Raw genomic sequence first — 21,635 nt, 5'->3', positions numbered from 1 at the left:
CTGGTTCTTATTTTTTCTGGGTTGAGTCAGGCCAGTGACTTAAAAATGAGCTGTTTGTGATGTTCAGCCACACATCAGGAGCTGCATTTAAGTTAGTTCTGTGACTATCCTAAAACAGTAACATTTCACTCCTCCTTCATTCCTAAATTTAAATTATCCTGAACCACTGCCCCAGGTCAGGAATTAGGATCTTAACAGTTGGAAAGGACCACAGAAGTCATCTAGTTCAATACAAAACTGAAAAAGAATCTCCTTCAAAACACAATCAAATAAATGATCATCCATACCTCTGGGGGGGAAATTAAGTCTGTCAAAGGGCAGCTTATTCCACTTGTAAGTTTTTTCTTACAGCACAAATCTAGTTTTTCTTTCAATTTCTGACACTCCTTCAAACACTTGAAGACAACTATCATGTTTCTCTTAAATCTTCTCTTCTTCAGGTCAAATATCCCTCGTTCTTTCAACAAATCTTCCTGAGGCAAGAGAACTTGGGTGTCTTTGCCATCCTGGTTGCCCTCTGGATCTTTTCTAACTTAACAGTGTCCTTTCTAAAATTTGATGCTTAAAGCTAAATAAAGTGTTCCAGATGTAGTCTGAAGGCAGAAAAAAATGGGACAATAATACCCTTAAATGGACAGGCTTCCTCTTTCACTGCAGGTGAATGACATTTTTCCCTGTTGCCTCTTCTGAGATGCTCATCTCCCTCCTGCTTTTCCCCAAGCTCAAATCACCTCTAACTCTACCTTTTTGAATTCCTGCTCAAAACAGGCTTCCCTATAACTGCTCCTTCTCTAGCATTAAGTGAAATGAAAGTTGGCTATCACCCAAGGGTACCACATCCTTGGCAACCCTTTCCAATGGAAGCTGCTGTTACAATCACTCTACTGAACTCTCAGGATGAGGTAGAAGAACGATCACGTTTTCATATTTCTCCTTTCAGATCAGGATTGTTGACGTTAGTATCCATAGCAACTCCAGGGATTCCTACCTCTGTCACTCATGGACATTGTCATGTTCTAGATTACACTATTATCTGAGACAGCAATACTTGAGATTTCAAAGGTCAAAATTCTCTCCAATTATAATTTCTTTTCCTTTTGACATTTTAAAAACTCCCTCAAACCTTCTGAATCTGCTCCAGCCCCACTGTAACCCTTGGTCTTTGACCTTTTCCTTATTCTTGAGGTCTCTCACATCTGCTTTGGTTTCTCTTGCTCATTTTACCCCATCTAGAGTCCCAAATCAGTCATTTCAATTACGTACTCCACACTTATAATTTCTTGCCTACCAACCAGTTTCTGCTCTGCTAATTTGCAGCATTGGTGGCCACTATAATCTGCATCCAGAATGCTTAGCACAAAGGAAGAAAATCACTGATTTTGTCTCTTATAGATTTATATGTCGTAACTTGAACTCAGACTTTGTGGTTGTGCAGAAAGCCTTTTCCCCATCACTTATCAATTTTTAAAAATCATTATTTCCCATAGCTTCTATTCCAAACACTTCCCCTTTCTCAAGTCCTCATCCCCTTTTCTTTTGCAGAGATAAAAAGAATGAATATATATGATAATCACTGTTTCATGCTGACATCTGGTAGGCTGAAGATCAGGTGGTTTTGGCTGACAGGTTACAGCTTGGAAAATCATTTAGTACATTTTAGGACACTATGAAATGATGCCTAAGTATTCTGCAGAAGTACTACCAATATCTCTTGTAAGTAACAGCATTAGTCACCTGGCTCAGATTACTGAAGTACTTTGTCCAGTGACACAAGAAGAATGGAAATATTTTACATATTGCAAATTATCTAGGAATATCTGGGTCTGTGAATGAAAGAGTAAATATAGCCAACAGCTACTGATCATGCTGTAACCAACTGCTTATGCCCTAAAACAAGTGGAAAAAACTTCACTATCGGTCTTCAAACTATTTCTTCTTTAGTCCTTTCTCCTCATATTGCTTTATGTAGTACGTTTATTCCATGTTTCCCAATCTGACTGCATGTTCTTGAAAGGCATGGCCTATGCATGTACCATGTATGTCTTAAATATTCTCCATGGTTGGTAGCACCTTGCCCCACATATAGCGTGTATCTGCCAAACTGAAAGTTCTAACCCCATCTGAATCCTGAAGCTCCTCTACAACACCTCTGACAAGTGGACACTGAACCTGTGCTCAGATATCTTCAATGATGGGGAACCCAGTCACCTAACAAGATACGGACTGGCATGCCTGTTCTAATTTTGGATGGCTCCAATCTTTAGGAAGCTCTTTCTGAGCTGAAATCTTTCTTCTTATAGCTTCAAACCACAGCTCCCAATTCTCCCCTCTGAGGCTAAATGGAGTAAGCTTGATCCCTCTTCTTCATCCTGACTCTTCAAATATTCAAATTCAAAGACAATGATCATATGTACTGTAAGTCTTCTTTAGTCTGGGCTAAACACCCTTAGTTTCTTCAATTAATCCTTCTGAGAGAGTTGGGAGTACTTCTGAACTACCTTTTCAATTCAACAAGCGTTTCTTAATCTCCTACTATACGCTAGGCATGGAGTTATATGAGAGGGAAACAAAAGCAAAAATGAGACAGCTGCTGCCATCAAGGAGGGTTATTTACTTTTCATTCATAATAATGTTTAAAAGGATGATTGGAATTTCTTGCCCCAACCTACCACAAAAGGAAGAAGGGAGTTAATTGTCCATCAAATATCACTGTTGTCAAAATTTAAATACAAGCATGGTTACAACAGGACTACTTCAATTTCTAAACATACTTTGCATTTCTTTTTTGTACTTAATTTTCTTTGTATATACTACTTCACTCCAATAGAACTGTAAGCTCCCTGAGAACAAGGTCTTTTCAATTCTTTGTATCCTCAGGGCTTGGAATAGTGCCTGGTAAATCACAGGCACTTACTGCTTGCTGGAATTTATACAATAATAAAATTGTAAAAATGAACAAGCCTGAAAGACTTAACAGCTTTTAATCCTAAATCACACTAGCCACCTCCTGAAAGAGAAATGAGGGACTTGGGATACAGACCGAGACAAACTTTGGATATTGCCAACGTAAGAATGTGCTTTCCTTGACTATGCATATTTGTTAAAATGGTTTTGTTTTTTTTTCCTTTTCAATGGAGGGGTGGGATGGAGAGGAAACAGATTTCTATTAATTAAAAGGAAAAAGAATGAAAAAGTGCATGCTGAACTGAAATGGATTCAGATGTGACAGGTAGCTCTCACCACTGATAAGGCTTTAAAGACTGAAACAGATATCCCAAAATAAACTATTTCAAAGGCAAACTACTTCACCTTCACAGTGCCATCAGATGATGCACTGATTATATAATGTCCATCTTGAGTAAAAGTAGCTTCATTAACAAATGAAGAGTGACCACGAAATTCCTTCAAGGTTTTCCCAGATTTTAAGCCATGAATTCTGTCATGGAATAAATTTTTAAAAAGTCAATGCAACAACAAAGTGGCTGACATTTCTGTCGTGCTTTAAGTTTTATAAAGTCTACATGCATTATCTTACTTGATCCCTACAACAGGAGACAGGTATTGTTAGCATTATACCCATTTTACAGATGAGGAAACTGAGGCCCAATAAGGCTAAGTGACTTGCGCATCATCACAAAGGTATTAAGTGTCAGAGACAGATTTGAATTTTGATTCAGCTTTCTTTGTACTACACTTCTTTGAACATGGAATTATAATGCATGCAATGTCAAGAAGGAAAAATCATTTAAAATCAGGAATCATAAATAGCTTTCTTAGAAGAGACATTCTAAATCCAGAGTCGAATAGTGCTGAAATCACTTACAAAGAATTAATACTTTTGAAATTACGCTAATTGAAGTTATAACACTGGGGATGATTTAGTCCCTACAGCAATTTTGTAAGATACTTAAATACTTGGGAATTATACGTACTTACTTAACCAAAATTAAACCTTCTGTATCCTACAAACCTGTTTGTTAGAATTGTGTGATCCGAGCCATTTCTGGGCTATAGTTTCCTGGTAAAGACCCAATCTGACTGTAATATTCTAAGTGTGATCTTGGGAGACATAAGGGTCAAAAATGCCCCATTCTCATCTTTGTACTATCTCAATAACTCATATTTATGTCAATTTAAATTTTGCAAAATATGTTTTAAAAAAAGCTTTTTTAATATTTTATTTTTCCCCAATTACATGTAAAAACAATTTTAACATTTTTTTTTTCACAATTTGAGTTCCAAATTCTCTCCCTCTTCCCCCCACCATAGCTTATACATGTGTAGTCATACATAACACCAAAATACTATTTTAAACGACCTTGAGAGGTAGGTGGTAAGAAGACTACCCCTACTTTACAAAAAAGGAAACTCTAAGAAGTAATCTGTTATGACCTTATGGCTATTTAAGTATCTAAGGAAGTTCTCATGCCTTCTAGTGAAGTGCTTTATCCACTTACATGTTTCTTCTTATCGTACTAAAAATGGTATTTTTGCATCCAAATGTACCTGATTGTCTGATCAAAGGATGCACTAAGGATCTGACTGCTGTCCTTAGAGAAGCTGAGACAGGTGACACCTTTACTGTGTGCCCTTTCAAATCTCCGTAAACACTGTCCACTCTGTATCTTCCACACCTAGAGAAATTAAAAACAGCTTAAGTCTGTGAGAGCATTCCTCTTATCATATACAACCAACAAAGAAACAATTCCTGTTTGTGTATCTATTATTAAAAATGTGAAAAAACTAAATTCTGTGAAAATAGTGTAGAAATTATTTGTTAAGCTGAACTAAATAAGAATACAGCAGCAATAGGTGAATCCTTTTAATTCAACACTGCTAAATTAAATTTAGAAAAGTTAATTTGCTGGGGGGGGAGGGGCTCTCCTTTTGAATTCAACTTAGTCCCCAATAGTCTACCAGTCAAAAAATCCAAGAAATAAATTCTCAGTTGAAGACTGTTCCCTTGAAATGGTAACTATACAGCCATACAGTTTCCTAGTCTTGTTGCAATGGAACATGGAAGATTTCTGTGAGGAATTCATACAATTAATTCATACCTTTATTTTCCCATCTTGGGCCCCAGTTGCTAACATTTCTGTATCTCTGCTGAAACACATACATAGTACAGCATCATCCATCATCATAAAATTGTCTTGTGCCTGGTACTTGAGATCCTAAAGAAAATGATATCCAACCATTACTAACACAACCTCAAAATGAAAGCAAGCTGTAACTGGACTTTTAGCAAAGACCATTTATTTCAGACGGTAAATTCCTTAAAATCAGGAACAATTAATTTTTTCCCATTTTGAAAAACTCCTTATCACTAAGTTCTGCACCACGCACACAGATGATACTTAATACACATATGATTTTGATTTATTCAAATGGTTAAAGATCCATGCAAACAATGTGAAGGTTGTGTGCTTAGTGATGTGTGTCATCAATTTATACATTTGGATCTGCATGCTTAGCATTCTGTTATTACCTTCTAAGTACCATGCCTGAAATTTGGGCAAACTGTCACCAGTTGCCTTGGCTAATGGCATCATGGTCCAGACATGTCAGTTTCCCCTATTTGTGTCTCATGAACAGAGAACATACATTCTACCTCAATTATGCTTTTTCTATAAAAAATAAAACTATGAAAGCAACTCAATATAAATATTTCAGAACACTGTATTTAAAAAGGATACACAATTCAGTGATACAACCTATGGCAGGTGCTGGGGATAAAAGTACAAAAAAAATAAAACAATCCATACTTGTGAAAAGCCCACATTCTACAAATACACAGAGCATAAATATGACGTGAATAGAGACAAATATACCAAGGAGTTAAAATACAAGTAGTTTTGGATGGAGGGCACTAACATTTGGGGGATCATAGATATGTGGGGTGAGGGAGAGCGAGGAATTGAGGATAACAGGTGAGGTTACTGACCTGGGAGACTAGATGAAGGGAGGTGCTTCAAGAGAAATAGGAAAATGTGGAAGAGGAGATGATTCAGGGGGAAAGTTAACAAGTTTAGTTTTGGACATGTTGAATTTATCCAATCTGATACATCAAATAAGCCACTGGGGATGTGGGACTTAAGTTCAGGGGAGAGAATGGGGCTGGATTTATAGCTCTGGGAGTTATCTGCACATAGATGACAGTTAAACCCATGGAAGTTAATGAGGTTACTAAAAGACACTCTAGAGAGGAAGAAAAGAACAGGGTCTTTGGGAGAATCTTGAGAAATACCCAGTTAGGGGTGTGTAACAGAAGTGATAAGCCAGGAGAGGATATTGAGAAGGAAGCAAACCAGTGGAACAGTGTCATGAAAACCTAGAGGAGAGAGGAGACAGCCACCAATGGTATCAAATGCAGTAGGTTAGTTGAGAAGGATGAGGACTGAGAAAGGTCATCAGATTTGGCAATTATGAAATCATAGTTAACAATGGAGAGAAAAGTTTCAGTTGGGTGTGATATGTTAAGAAGCCAGACTGCAAGGGGGCTGAGGAGTGACTGAGAGGAGAGGAAATACTGGATATTTCCAAATGGATGTCTGAAAGGAACCTTGAATTCAGCATATCCAATTATCCTGCCCCCTCTCCAGCCTCCGTACCCCACCTCTCTCTGGGCCCTCTCCCCTTCCTAACTTCCCTACTCCTCATGAGGAGGGCACCACTAGCCTTTCAGTCACTCAGATTTGAACCCAAATCACAGTTATTTCACTCTAATGAGTAACCAAGTCTTATTCATTCTATTTTCACAGTATCTCTTGAATTCTGTCCCTTTCTTTCCACTCAAAATAGCCACTAGTATAGTGCAGGATCATATCATCTCTCACTTGGACTACTACAAGCTCCTAACTTTCTTGCCTCTTATGATCTACTTTTTCATTCTATCCTCCAAACAATTGCTAAATTAATATTCCAAAAAAATAGGTCTGGCCACATCACTGCTCTACTAAAAAGATTATAACGAACTTTATGAAAAACTCTAGCCTCTAAGATATACTAAAATCTCCTTTAGCATTTAAAACACTTTACAATCTGGTCCTACTCTACTTTTCAAGGCTTAAAGCATATTATTCTCCTTCAAAGAGTGTTGCTCCACCCAAAGTGAATTAGCTGCTCTTCCTTGTACATGATATTCCATCTCCTATTTTGCCATGTCTAGAATAAACTCCCTCTTCATGTTTATCTTCTAGACTCTTTAATTTCCTTTAAGACTCAACTATTTCTGCCTCTTTACATATATTTGTTAATATCTATGTTGTAAAACGTCAATTAAAAAAAAGTTTCATGTGGTGTTGAGAAACACACTTTTTAATAGTTTCATTTAGAAGTCATAAATCTTTCAGCTCTAATTTATTCAACAGTTTGTTCAGTTTCACTTTGCTCATCTTCCCTATTAGATGTACTCCAAACTGTGAGACACTTAATTCTCTGGCCACTATTGTGTTATTATATCTTCTTGTAGTTCACTTAATTTTTTCTTTACGAATTTAGATATGAAGGTATTTGAAGGACATGTTTTGCATTATTAGTTGTTGTCTATGGTTCCTTTTGGTACAGTAATAAAATTGCCTTGTTTTTCCCTTGTTATATTTTCAATGTTTGTTTTTGATTTGCTGACACTGTAATTGCAATTCCTGCTTTTTTGGATTCACTTAATACACGGTAAATTGGTTTTCCTACCCCTCACTTTAATTCTGTGTACATCTTTATTTTTAAAATGTGTTTCTGTTAAGCAACAGGTTGTGAGGTTTTGTTTTCATATGTAGTCTGCCACTTTAAAAAATTTTACTGCATTGTTTAGTCTAGTCTCATTGAAAATTAGGTTTTAATTTTCCTCCATGTAATATTTTTTCTCCAAATTGGGATTTTTTTCCCTCTTCCCATGTAAACACAGTAGTGTTTCAAGTTATTTCAGCTCAATTATTTTAAGGCAGCCCTATTCCTACCAGCTCTCTTCTGTTTGCCTGTAAGTCTTGTTTATTATCCTTTTCTTTAGTGTTACAAGTTCTACTTGTTATTAGTTCTTTTAAAATTCTTCGTCTATCCTGCCTCTAACTAGTCCGGTAAAATCACCCTTCAACTTTTAAAGGTTCATTTTTTTGGCTTCTTTTTCTGAAAGGATTTCTTTCTCTTTTATTTTCTCCATCATTTATCTTCCTTGTCTATTTTGATTTATGGCCCTTAGCTTATTTTTTCTTCATTCACTGTTTTCCTCAGGAATGAAAGCTACCATGATACCTTTTTTGGGTTTCTCTTCTCAATAGTTTCTGTGATTGCCCTGTAGATCATCTTTGCCCTCCCCACTCTGGTCCCCTTTTCTCCTGTGCCTCCCCTTTAGAAATACCCATTCTTGCAAGTGAGAGAGAAGATTTCACCTCATGGAAAACAATTTTCCTACATCCCTGGTTATAAAGTTCATTATTAACCTTTGCCCTTTCCATGGTTACTTTTCCCCTCATTTGCCTTGAAATTTCCTCTTAAGTCGATGCTGTCCGACTCTTTTGGGTGTCAGCTGCCCCCAGAAGCTCTGACTCCCTTCTCCTGAGGCAGGATGAATGGTTCTTCTAATAACTAAAGTCCTGCAGATTCTATCCACTGTAAGCTCCTGATCTCTCTTTGTAGACTCTCTCTTCTCCCACAGCAGCATTCATCAGTGGTACCTGAGACACTGCTAAAACAAGATTTTCCTACTTCTCATTCTCTTCTACCCTCCCCCATCCTTTCTTTTCCTTCCTTACCCATTCTCTTGTATGCTCTCTTCTTCCCAAGAGACTAAAGAAGTTATCTTTTTCTTCACTGCTAGCTTTTGACTTAATTACGGTATTTTATATATTCCCCTCTGCTTTCTTCTTTCCTTCTTCAGCACTTATGCCTTCTCCTACTCTGTAATTTAGTCCTAAAAAAGGTACTAATTCACCTGTAGGTGGGGATATTGTGAGGTTTAATGGCTTAATCTGTGACGGCCTTTCCCCCCCCACACTTCTGTTTGGCTTCTGCTTTCACCCTTGCCTTCTGTTGTTGTTGTCCTTGTTGTTTACCTTTCTTTTTTATCCATTATCTGAGAGTATTTGAAAAGCAAATAATTTTTTGAGCTATGATTTTCTTTCTAGGAATGTTTCAAATGCTTCTTTTTAATTATCTTTTTTCATTAATGGTTAGGCTCAGCTTTGCAGAGTTGTATTGAACCTTGAGCTCCTTTGTTTTTCGGAACATATTATTCCATTTTCTCTTTAGTGGGTGCAGAAGAGTCTTGTGTTATTTAAATTTCTTTGGTATTCTAAGTTTTTCCTACTGATCACTTGCATATTTTGTTGTTTGTCAGCAGAATAATTAAATTTAAACATTAAGTCCCTTGAAGTTTGAAGCATAGGTTTTTTCCCCCTGGAGGTAATCTATTGATTCTTCTACTTGGAACTTTGCTTTCTGTATTCAGAAGTTCTGGGCAGTTTTCTTACATTATTTCTTGCATTATGGCATTCATATTTTTTGCTTGGATTCTTCTGGGAGCCCTATAATCCTCAAGTTCTCTCTATGCATCCTCATTCAAAAAGCAATAGATTTTATTCATTTGGAAATTATATTTTCTTTAATGTTATTGTTTTTTGCTTTTCCCAGACTGTCCTTCACTTCCATATATTTGCATCCTCAATTAGTTATTCTCTTTTGTTTCTTTGGTGAGACTTGGTATCATGAATTCAAATTTTTGTATTTTGCCTCTCTGTTTTACAGGCCATAAACTGTGCTTTCACAATTCTCATCTCTTTATTAAACCATTCAGTAACATCTTATGCTGGCTTCATACACTCATAGGAATCCATAGGATTTTCTGCCTCAAAAGGTAGTGATTCATTTTCCTTTGTCTTGCCATACTTATTTAAAGATGTCTGTATTCTTTTATCTAATCTGGAGGCCACAGTCCTGTTATTAAAATTTTCCTTGTTGGCTTATTTATTTATGCTCAAGGTCTTGAATTTAGTTTTATTCTTCCTGAAATCTTTGGCAGTTTCAGTTCCCCCTCCCTCTCCCTTTTTACAGTTCTCTATTGTTCATATTCTGACCCTTTTCCCTTTGATGGTGGTTTCTGTTCTGGCTGGACCTCAAATCTATCTCAGAGCCTCCTCCAAAACAGGGCAATTCATGATTTACCAACTTCATTTGCTGCCCCCAGTCATTTCTGGGTATGTAGAACTGTAGATGGATGTAGATGGATGCTGGGCTCTTTCTCTGAGGTTTAGTTGAGTGCCAGAGAGCCACGTTGTAATGGTAATTTAAATGGGAAGATCTTTCCCATTCATTAACGGGCCCATATGACCTGCCCAGGTCACATGGAAGCCTGAGTCACATGAATCTGTGGAGGGAAGAGTTTGCTGAAGAGGCAGAGCTAGAGTAGAGTTGAGAGGAAATCGGATCAGAGCAGTCAGCACTAAGAGACAGAAAAGCAGGCAGCTGACTAGCATGAGTGAGAGAATTTGTTTGTGATTTGTTTAAGGGAGCTGGTTTGTGAGAACCTTAACAGAGGGAAGGCATGGGGATTGTGTTGTTCTCTGCATTGTTATTGTGTATAGATATCTTTGTTATTATGATGGATTTGGCTTTCTGGTGTCTGAATAAATGTTTTGGTTCTGTCTTCCACATGGAGAGTCTGTGGTATTTTGCAATTCAGAACTGCGCCAGCAATTCATAACCACCACAGGTGCTGTGAATATCAACTTGGTGCTACACACATACACATATTCCCTTTGATCTTTAGCTCTCTGGCTGAACTCTTTTGCAGCACAGAACACTGCCATGATGCTGACCCAGCTCAAGCAAGGTTCTGCCTTTTGGATTTCCATGGTACTGGGAGGAGGGAAGGATAGAGCTGAATTCCATTGTGTTTGTTCAGCACTGCTACTGGAGTGTGGTGGGAAGCAGGGGAGGGGATATTATGTGAGTGCATTAGGAGTTAAAGATTAACCTTCTCTGTAGCTAGTTCCTTGAATTGTTAATTTTGGTTAAGTTGTTGGTGTCTTAGAACATGGAAGACAGCTGAAATTGCTTTATCTCTTGTGCATTCTGTGTACTTTGTATTATAGAGAGGTCTGAGAGATCATGAGGATTGGAGAAAAATGTCTATTCTGCCATCTTGTTCATCACACGACCCCGACACTTTCCAAGCCTCACTCAAGTGCTATCCTGCAAGTTACTAGTTCCCTCCCATTCAAAAATTATTTTTCTGTGTACATGATGCTTTCTCATTTTCATCTTTGTATTTCAAGAGCCTAGTGTGGTACCCAGCACAGAGTAGGAACTTATATATTTGTTCCAACTAGCAGTCTTCCATTTTCTTAACAACTCAGTGCTCTGTGACAATTTTGGTAATATTCTTTTTTCTACCACATTTAAGAGTTCACATTTCATAGCTAAAAAAAAAAAATTTATCCATAGTCAACCACTCTTTCATTAGGTAAACTGAAGCACTTTAAATTTACATTACCTTCCTAATCTTTCCAGTTGTAAAGTTCCATACTTCAATGAATCCATCAACAGAGCCAGTGACCAGATACTGGCCATCTGGAGAAAATCGAGCACATTCCACATGCGATTTCTGGCCAAACTGTTTTAAACAAAAACAAAGAAAATATACTTTACTGAAGGCTTTTTTTTTCCATCTAAAAACCTAACCATCTGGCAATGTTGGACTATATCACAGAATAAACTACAAATTCTTTGGTTGATCTCACTGAAAGTTGTGAAGGAAAGACTCAAGAGAAAAGCAAATGTCTGCTTTTTAAAGGATCTTTTCTTTGGAATTCCAGGATTTGCTGGCAGAAGCAAAGTCGTTTCTTTAACTATATTTTTGCCAAGGCCCTTCAGTTCAACCACTACTACTTTATAACAAGACTTCAAAAAGTGGCACTAGTTCTAATCACTTTCATCTTTTAGAGTTACATCTGAAAACTTCCCAAATTTCTTTATTTGGGACAGACATTTTCAACATTATTGATTCCTACAGATAGGCACTTCTCATTACTTAAATTAATACATTTTATTAGAGACAACACAACTCATAAACCTTCACATGGTTTTTATCTACTTTTTGGGGGTTGGAGGGGTAAAGTGTACTCACCTGATGAGGGAGTGAAGGCTGAGACAGGTGAAGTGACTTGCCCAGGGTCACAGAGTAGGTAAGTGTCTGAGGCAGGACTTGAACCTGGATCTTCCTGACTCCAAGTCCAGAACTCTATCCATTTCGCCATTTAGAGGTCTCGTTATTGTGATATAGTGGGCAGAGAACTAACTTTGGAGTCAGGAGATCTTAGGTTCAAGGTCAGTCTCTGTCACATACCACCTACGTGACTATGGGCAAGTCACATAACCCCTCGGTGGGGTCTTTATTTTATCAGCACAAGCAACTCCCTCCACTGACGCAGAAGAGCAACTCGTCTCTTGCTTAAAACCTTTGGGTTGGCTACAGCACCAAGGAATTAAGTGACTCACCCACGGTCACAGAGTAGGTAGGATGTGATAGAGACAGGTTAACTCTCTACCTACTATGTTACAAAGCCTCTCTTCAGCTACTTCATGCTTATAAAAGTGCTGAAGTATTTCACAGTCACCAAAAATAATCTTACTGTGAAAGGTGAAATGGAGCACAAAAGACCAACTCAACGCAGTCTATCACTGCTAAAGATTTGAAAGACTGTAATATGTTTTGCAATATTTGTCTTAAATTTAACTTGAAACCCAGAAAAGGATTAAAAATAAAGTGTGGAGGCTGTAACATAAAGCAAACAGCAATATCACTGAATATAAACTTGAAATAATTCATAAATAACATGGATATAAAAAGGAGAAAAAAGTCAGCTGATAATCAGTAGCATAGACTAGAAAAAAACAGGCATGAACATAATGCTGAACCAATAGACCCCTAGAAATTATGCCAAATTCACGTTATAATTTTCATTAATCTATGTATAAAATTAACCAAATTACTCATTTTTTTAAAATAATAATTGTCTGGACTTGAAAATATGGAAATCAGGGTTCAAATCCTGAGTCTAATTGTAAACTGTTCTGGATCTGTAAGCAAGTCACTGAACCTTCTCGGAGCCCCAGTTTCCTCTCTGAATTCAACAAATATTTCTTCTCATCTGTAGAATGGGGGTAATAGTACTTGATCTACTTTAAAGTGCTACTGAGAGGAAAGCACTTTTCCAATCTTAAAACACTATATAAATGTGAGTTATTATGTTTGGGATTAGGCATGCAACATTCCTAACAGCAGAGAGGAGTATGTCAGACACTAGATAAAATATTGAGGTTATATTAAAAAATGATAGTTTGGCACGTAAAAGAAAATATGTTCTGAGTACCCTACCTTAATGTGTCTGCTTAGCTGTGTAGGGAACTTCTCTTCTTCCACATCTTTCACAGCTGCTTTACCTCTGAACAAATCAATAGTCATACCAGGAGGAAGCAAACCTTGGTGCTGTTGCCATTTCAAAGCCTAAAAAGATAATTAAAGAAATCCAATTTAAAACATATGAAAACTGATGACACAGTGGAATTTTGTTCTGAAATTCTCAGAATACTGCCTGGCAAATAGTTCAATGCTACTCATGAAGTTAAAAAACACTGAAGACAGTAAAGAAGGAAAGTCAGTAAAAGGAAAGATGAAAAAAATGGAGTTGAATGCTGTGTAATTATAATGACCAAGCTTGACCCTGAAGAATAAGGAAGAAAATGCATCTCCCTCCCTTTTGCAGAAGTGGGGAGGAACACAACAAAATGTACTGTTAGATTCAGTTAATGTGTTGGTTAGTTTTGGTGACATGGCTTTTGCTCTCTCAATTTCTGGTTACATGGGATAGATCTCTGGGGAAAGGATATATTTGGAAATGAATGATATAAAAACAAAAAGCATCAACAAAAAAGGAAGAAAGATTTAGATTTATTAATTTTCTGTGTACCTTCCTTGGTAGCCTTGAGGGATTAGCTGTTAAGCAGAACCTAATTTGGGGGAAGACCTTTTAAAATTTGTAAAGTCAATTTGTGCACAATAATGCAAAGTGCTTTACCTGTCCCAACAGTGCCATCAGACGAGATGGAGGTACAACACTGACTTCTCCAGCTAAAGCCTGCGCAATTGCTGCTCTTCTTTTCTCTTTGCTGCTTCCATCTGGATATGCCTGGTAAAGGACCAGAAGTGAAAATCACTCCAGGAACAAGTGGTTGTATGGCACTGACAATCACTCTGAAAAATCCCATTATCGCTCTAAAATCACAATCACTATTAAAAACTATCTCAGCTGTGGATTATAGGTTTATTTTTTAAAAAAGTCCCAAATCTGCATACCTAATTTTCAGAGAATCATGAGAGGAATGAAAACATAAGGTCACCTTCTACATTCTATTAAGTTAAAAGCAGTTTAAATAATTGTGGATCATTGTTCACACTATTAGTAAAAACTTTTCAGAAAAGGAGACTCAACACATCACAAAGCCAAACAATACTTTTCTCCTCCTCTTCTCTTCCCTAACTGTTCTTATACTCACTCTCCATGAGCTGTTCTAAATCTTCCCTTTTTCTTGTGAAGTCTTCCACATCATTTCCTCCCCACTGCCTCCTCAGCTGAGGACCTATCACTTCACTGAGAAAAGAGACGTCATCTGCCTCTTCTCCACATCTTGGGATGCCTTGACACCATCATGCCCCACTCTCTCCTCATTTACTCTAGTCTCTCATGAAGAGGTGAGCCTTCTCCTCACCTTTTATTTTATTCCCTGTTATCTTTTCCCATCATTATCCCTACCTCTCTTTTTAGACTTTGATATCTCCCTTTTACTCACACCTTCCCTGATTCTTACAAACAGTCAAATCTTGTCCACCCTTGAAAAAACTCTTATTAGTCTCTACCAACTACTCCAGTGATCATTCTGTATCTCTCATACCAGGATATCAAAATACTCAGAAAAAGCTGTCTCCATTTCTTCTCTTCTCACTCATTCACTTCTTGATGCTTAGCAATCTGGCTTCCAGACCCTCATTGTTCAACTGAAGCTTCTCCTTCCTTTGCTCTGATTTCTTAACTGCTAAATCCATCAGCAAGCACGTGTTAAGTGACTTCTAGGTGTCAGTACTGTGCTGAGTTTGGGGATACAACAAAGAAGACAACTGCTACTTTTGAGGAGCCTGTATGCTGTCAGGGAAGATAACATATACATATGAAATAAATATATACAGAATAAGTACAAAATAAATGCAAGGCAGTTAGGGAGAGTGGGTGGGCACGAGCAGTTGGGATATTTGAGTGGGTATCTTGAAGGAAGTGAGGGATCTGCAAGGAAGGGGTGAGAGAGTATATCCCATGCATGGGGGATGGGCCAGCAAAAATGCACAAGACAGGAGGAGGAATGCTGCTTATGAAGGAGGCCAGCCTGGTGGCTGGACTAGAGTAAAGAATAAAGACACTGGAAATACAGGTTGGGGCCGGCTTGTGAACTCATTCTTCTTGATTTCTGTGTACGCCCGGCCAGTTTTCACAATGCCTGACACTCAGGTCTCTCTGGGCTTTTGTGACACCGTTCTCGGTTCTCTTCTTCCCTGTTTTTTCTCAGTCTCCTTTGCTGGTTCATCTGTATCATGTCTCCTAACTGTGCATCTAAGATTAAGTTCTGAGCCCACTTTTAACCTCTCTCACTCACTTGGTGAACTCATTAGTTCCCAAGAGTTTAGTTAATGTCTCCATGCAGATAGCCCCCGAATTTAATTATCCATCTCTCGTCTCCTTTAGGCTGTAGTTATAGATCTCCAATTGTCAAGCAAGTATTTCACACTCAGCATATCCAGAATCGAACTTGTTATCTTTCTGAACAAAACCATATCTCTTCTGAATGTCCTTATTTCTCTTGAGGGTACCACTATCCTTCCAGGCTCCCAAGTTCCCAACCTTAGAGTTATATCTCTAACTCCTATTGCTCCTTAACCCAACATCCATACAACTCAAACTTATCATTTCTACCTGTAGAACATTTCTTGCACTTGTAACCTTCTCTCTAATTACCTGGACACCAACCTAGTTCAGGCCCTCACTGTCTCTCACTTGCATTGCACATGAGGTTATTGCAATTTTCCTCCAAACTGGCCTTCTTAATTTGTCTCTCTCTGCTCTAAATCTATCCTTCACCCTTCTGCTAAAGTGATCTTTCTTTCTTTCCTTCCTTCCTTCCTACCTTCCGGAAGTGGCAATTGGAGTGAAGTGATTTGCCTAAGGTCACACAGTTAGTAAGTGTCAAGTGTCAAGGGTAAATATGAACTCAGATCCTCCTGACTCCAGGGCCAGTACTCTATTTACTGCACCACTGAGCTGCCCCAAAGGTGATTTTTCTAAAGCACAAGTCCTGCCATGCACCTTCTTACTCAAGTTAACTTGGGTTCTGTGAACTTAAATTTTTTTTATTACAATTTCACTATAATTGGTTTCCTTTGTAATCCTATGTATTTTAAGCTGTTGAAAACATTATCTTGAAAAGGGGGTTCAACAGGCTTCACCAGACTGCCCAGAGGTCGATGACACATAAAAAGGTTAAGAACTCCTAACCTATTTTTTTGGGATAAAATATGAATTACTCTATTTGGCATTTCAAGTTGTTTATAAACTGATCCCAATCTAACTTTTCAGCCCTAGTTACATTAGTTGCCTTCTTCAGTGCTCACACATGACATAACTTCCCCTTTTCCTACGTCCTGCATGCCTGCTCTCTTCTCACGGCCACCTTTAAGGATCTTTTGTTTCTTGCACAAGTGCTACTTTGTGTACAACCTTTCCTGATCCCCCGCCCACACCACTAGTGTCTTCCATGCCAAGTTTACTTTGTATTTATTGTGTACGTATTTGTATTCATGAACATCATATCTCCCCCGATAGATTGTAACCTCCTTGAGAGAAGGAACTGTTTCATTTTTGTCTATGTAACCCTACGGCCTGGAACACAGTAGGCATTAATAAATGTTTAATGATGTATTCCCAGGATAACTTTTCAATCTAACAACTCTTATAGTCAAGAAGTTGTTGTTTCATTCATTCCTTTTAAACAACGTCCAATTTAACTCAAAAAATTTAAGATTACTTTTATTCTATTTTCTATGCAATTGCTTACTTCATCATTTTAGTACTATTACATTCTTACTTTTAAAGAAGAAGACAGACTACTGAGAGGCAGGAAAGAACTACCACTTATAAGACTTGGCGCCCTCACTTTGGAACTTTCACCTCTCTATGCCAAATATATTTGTATTGCCTACTATCAGAGTTGTTGTGAGCAAAGAATTTTTAAAGTGCTATGTAATTGTGAGGCACTATTACTAAGATTAGGTTTTAGATTAGCTGAATTTCGGTTATCATGTTCATATTAATTAAAGATAGGGGCATCTTAGAGGAGACAGTATAATTCACACTTGAGACACTATAGAAAACTCTGAGGCTGGTGGTTTGGTAAAGTGTGTACATCAGCATCCCCATTTTCATACACTTATATACATACCCAAAAGGTCCCTCAAAAAAAAGTGTGTTTCAAAAGTCAAAATGGAAAGTCTATTAGAATTAAACATGCTGAACAATTTTACTTTAGCCAATATACAACTAGTTACCTGATGTGAAAAAGGAAACATGTAAAAAATAGATTAAAAAAAGAACCTAAGTGACACAAATTCTTTTTTGTGTGTGTATTCATCCTTCGTTGCCGAAGAAGACCATGCCATCGGAGAAATAATGACATGACTTGCACTTGACTTTGTTTTGAGTGAGGGAGGGCTGTGCAGGTCACCAGTCTCACTTCTCTTCCACAGCCATCTGAATTCAGTGACTGAGGATGACTGGAGATGACCCAGGATGAGGCAACTGGGGTTAAGTGACTTGCCCAAGGTCACACAGCTAGTGAGTGTCAAGTGTTTGAGGGGAGATTTGAACTCAGGTCCTCCTGACTCCTGCACTGGTGCTCTATCCACTGCACCACCTAGCTTCCCCTACACAAATTTCTAGTAGCATCATGGAAGGAACACTGAACTTGGATTCAAAAGGTTTTTGTCTCTTTATGTTTGTGTGACCTTAGGAAAATCATATAATCTACAGAGGCCTCACTTTTTCTTATCTGTTAAAGAGTTAGTTTAGATCAATGGATTTTAATCAGTCTAGTGAAGGTAAAGGGGGCCTTTTCTCAGAATGTTTTTAAATGAATAAAACAAAATGTATAATGTCACAAAGGAAACCAATATTGAAAAACAGTAATCAAAATATTTTTTAAAAAAATTTATGGACACTAGGTTAAGAACCATTACAAAATTCAGATGATTCGCTAAGGTCCTTTGCAATTTAACACCTTTGTCTTCTAATAATACAGATGTTAAAAAGAAATTCAAAATAATGAGGAAAAATAAACCAGAAATACAGTAAAAGATTTGCTAATATTTTCAACGTTACAAGCATACCTCACGAGGATCAAAATAGGACCTGGCTAAGAGGTTCTCAAGATGAATGTATCTCTCTGGTTGAGTTTGTTTTAGCATGATCATGGGGTCAGTCTGTCTCAGAAGAGACCTGGCAGCACCCAATTCACGAAGTTCTATCAATTCCAGAACAACCTAGACAATCATGAGAAAAGAAGAATTAGCATTTGCAAGAACTTCTTATACTTAAAAAATTTCAGTTAAATTTCCGAGCTAAAAATATTGCTGAGATCATCAGTTATTAGAAAATTAAAATTCTTCTTTTACTTGGCTGACCTACAAAAGTGACTATAACACTGCTTAAATTCTACAATCTCCAACCATTATTTTTTACCTATTGATTTTCCTTCCTCTTGGCATACAGGTACAGGCATACATAATTTTATTATATTTTGCAGATACTGAGTTTTTACAAACTGAAGGTTTATAGCAATCCTGCATCAAGCAAGTCTATCAATGCAATTTTTCCAAAGGATGGGCTCACGTTGGGTTTGTGTCACATTTTGGCAATTCTTGCAATATTTCACACTCTTCATTATTAATAATCTGTTATGGTGATTTGTGATGAGTGATCTTTGATGTTATTATTGTAATTGTTTTGGGGCACCACAAACCATGCCCATATTAGATGGCAAATTCAGTTGATAAATGTTGTGTGCTCTGACTGGTTCCGCAGACTTGCTTTCCCTCCCTCTTTCCCTTTCTTTAGGTCACCTTCCCTGAGACACAACAATATTGAAACTAGGTCAATTAATAACCCTTCAAGGACCTCTAAGTGTTGAAGTGAAAGGAAGATTCAATCCATGTGGCAAACTTCATTGCTGTCTTATTTTAGGAAATTGACACAGCCATCTCACCCTTCAGCAACCACCACCCTGTTCCGTGAGCAGCCATCAACATGACAGATTTCCTTTTGATAATGACTGTACTCATAGAGATGAAGCAATTTCTCCATTTTTACTTGAAGCTATTCAATCAACAGATATTTATTAAGTGTAACACAAAGACAAAGGTGAAAGGAGAGCTGACCTTGAGGAGCTTATTAAGGGCTTACAATGACCAAGATTATTCTAGGCACCTGCGGGGGATACAAGGACAAAAACAAAACAGCCCCTACTCTCAAGGAGATTACATTCTACTGGAGGTGAGAAAAATATGTGTGTGAGTGTGTGCATGCACATGCACATGTGTGCAGATTAGTGGTGGGGTTGGTAGGCTGTAATAGGTACACAATTTAAAAAAATACAAAGTAGCAAGTGATGGGGGCAAATGATAGAACCAAAGTGCTTTAAGGGAGATAACGCTTTTGGTTGGGAAACGAGAAAGAGGAGGACAGTTAAATCTTACATTAAGAACTTTTTGAAAGACAGGAATGAGGAAGGAGTACATGCTAAATAAATGTCCTATTTCAAAGCAAGGAGGTTGGAGGAAGCATGTTGAATTTGGAGAATATCTTTCCAATATGATCAATCAATCAACATTTAGTAAGTGTCTACTACGTGACAGGCATTGTGCTGGACTGAAAAGTGCCGTACCTGAGGGAAGTAATGGCCCATTATAGCAGTAAAGGCTAGAGGTGATATGGGTCTGAACTTGGGTGTTGATGGTGAGAATGGGGAAAAAAGGATGAATGTGAGAGATGCTTGGGAGGTAGACATGACAGGACTTAACAAATGACTGGATGGGGGAGAAGAAATAGTCAAAGATGTCTAGGAGATCTTCAGCTTAGGTGATTGGGAAGATAATGATGTCATCAATAAAATAGGGAGGTTGAGCAGAAGATGGGTTTGGGGATTTTTAATTCGGTTTTGAACAAGCTGAATTTGAGGTGGGACATCCAAGCGAAGAAGTCCATTAGGCAGAGGGATATGTAGGATTGAGGAACTCGGGTAAGAGATTGGGGCTATACAGATTTGGCAGTAATTGAATAGATTTGATAAAGGAACCCATGGAAGTAGATGATCTCACTTAGGCAAAATATGTAGAAAGGAAAGAGAAAAAAGCTTAAGACAAAGCACTGGGGGAATATTTAGAAGTCAGGAGGACAAACCAGAAAAAAAGATGGAGAAGGAATGGCCCATTAAGACTGATTCTTCCCTTCTTTGGGTGCCCTGCAGCACATCTTTATTGTTATTACATTTTATACTTTACTTGTGAGTATTATCACTCTTCCCCCTAATTCCACAACAATCACTTTTACAAGAGGGGAGGCCTTAAGGCTACGCTGAAGCACAGGACTGAGAAAAAGGGAGGTTACAGTCTTACTGTATTCTGCCACGGTCAGACCACATTTGGAGTACTGTGTTCAGTTTTGGGTGTCACATCCTGGAAAGGACATTTAAACTAGAGAGCATTCAAGAGGACAACCAGGGTGGGGAGGGACCTCAAGACCATATCCTATGAAGATCAAGGGTTATTTAGGACAAAGAAGATGAAAGTGAGGACCAGCACGATAGCTCTCTTCAAATATGTGAAAGGTTTTCATGTGGAAGAGACTTGTTTTGCATGGCTACAGAGGATAGACTAGTAGCAAGAGATGGAAGGTACACAGTAGCAAACAGGGAAACCTTTTCTAACAATTAGAACTGCTCGAAAGAAGAAAAGGACCCTCAGCAGGTAAGAGATTTGTGCTTCTTGGAGTTTAAGTGGAAGCTGGATGATCACATCTTGGGAATCTTGCACAGAGGATCTCTATTCAGATACAAGTTGAATAGATAGGCTCTGTCATTCAAATTCAAAAATTTTTTAAAAAAATTCACTTTTGTCTTCAGTTCTAAATTCTATCCTTCCTCCTATCCCCTCCTTCATCCACTGAGAAGGCAAGAAAAACAAAACCCATAACAAAAACATATGGACATGCAAAACAATTTCCACATTCGCTTTGTTCCAAGAAAAAGAAAGGAAGAGAAGAAAATATTCTTCCAACTACACTCTGAGTCCATCAGCTCTCTGGAGGTGGATAGTATGTTCCATTATGAGTCCTTCAGAGTTATGGTGGGATGTTGTGTTGATTAGTAATTAAATCTTTCAGTTGATTAGTTTTATAATATTACTATTACTGTTCAGATTGCTTTCCTGCTTCTGATCACTTTACTTTGCATCAATTCATAGAAGTCTTTCCACGTTTTTCTGAAACCAT

The 21,635-nt window shown here is 37.8% G+C and overlaps 1 protein-coding gene across 1 annotated transcript in view; it reads right to left on the bottom strand.

The window, feature by feature from the left end:
• Nucleotides 1-21,635, bottom strand: part of SMU1 (SMU1 DNA replication regulator and spliceosomal factor) — a 29,587-nt gene that overhangs the window by 5,308 nt on the left and 2,644 nt on the right. Inside the window, exons 3-9 of the mRNA XM_072596686.1 lie at nucleotides 18,479-18,631; nucleotides 14,070-14,180; nucleotides 13,370-13,498; nucleotides 11,486-11,605; nucleotides 5,058-5,174; nucleotides 4,507-4,634; nucleotides 3,310-3,436 (exon numbers count right to left, since the gene is read on the bottom strand). Of these exons, the coding sequence (XP_072452787.1) occupies nucleotides 3,310-3,436; nucleotides 4,507-4,634; nucleotides 5,058-5,174; nucleotides 11,486-11,605; nucleotides 13,370-13,498; nucleotides 14,070-14,180; nucleotides 18,479-18,631 (885 nt within the window). The remainder of the gene's footprint in view (nucleotides 1-3,309; nucleotides 3,437-4,506; nucleotides 4,635-5,057; nucleotides 5,175-11,485; nucleotides 11,606-13,369; nucleotides 13,499-14,069; nucleotides 14,181-18,478; nucleotides 18,632-21,635) is intronic.

This window comes from Notamacropus eugenii, chromosome 3 (assembly GCF_028372415.1).
Source record: "Notamacropus eugenii isolate mMacEug1 chromosome 3, mMacEug1.pri_v2, whole genome shotgun sequence".
Classification (NCBI taxonomy): Eukaryota; Metazoa; Chordata; class Mammalia; order Diprotodontia; family Macropodidae; genus Notamacropus; species Notamacropus eugenii.
This window is presented reverse-complemented; position numbering and strand designations above follow the sequence as displayed.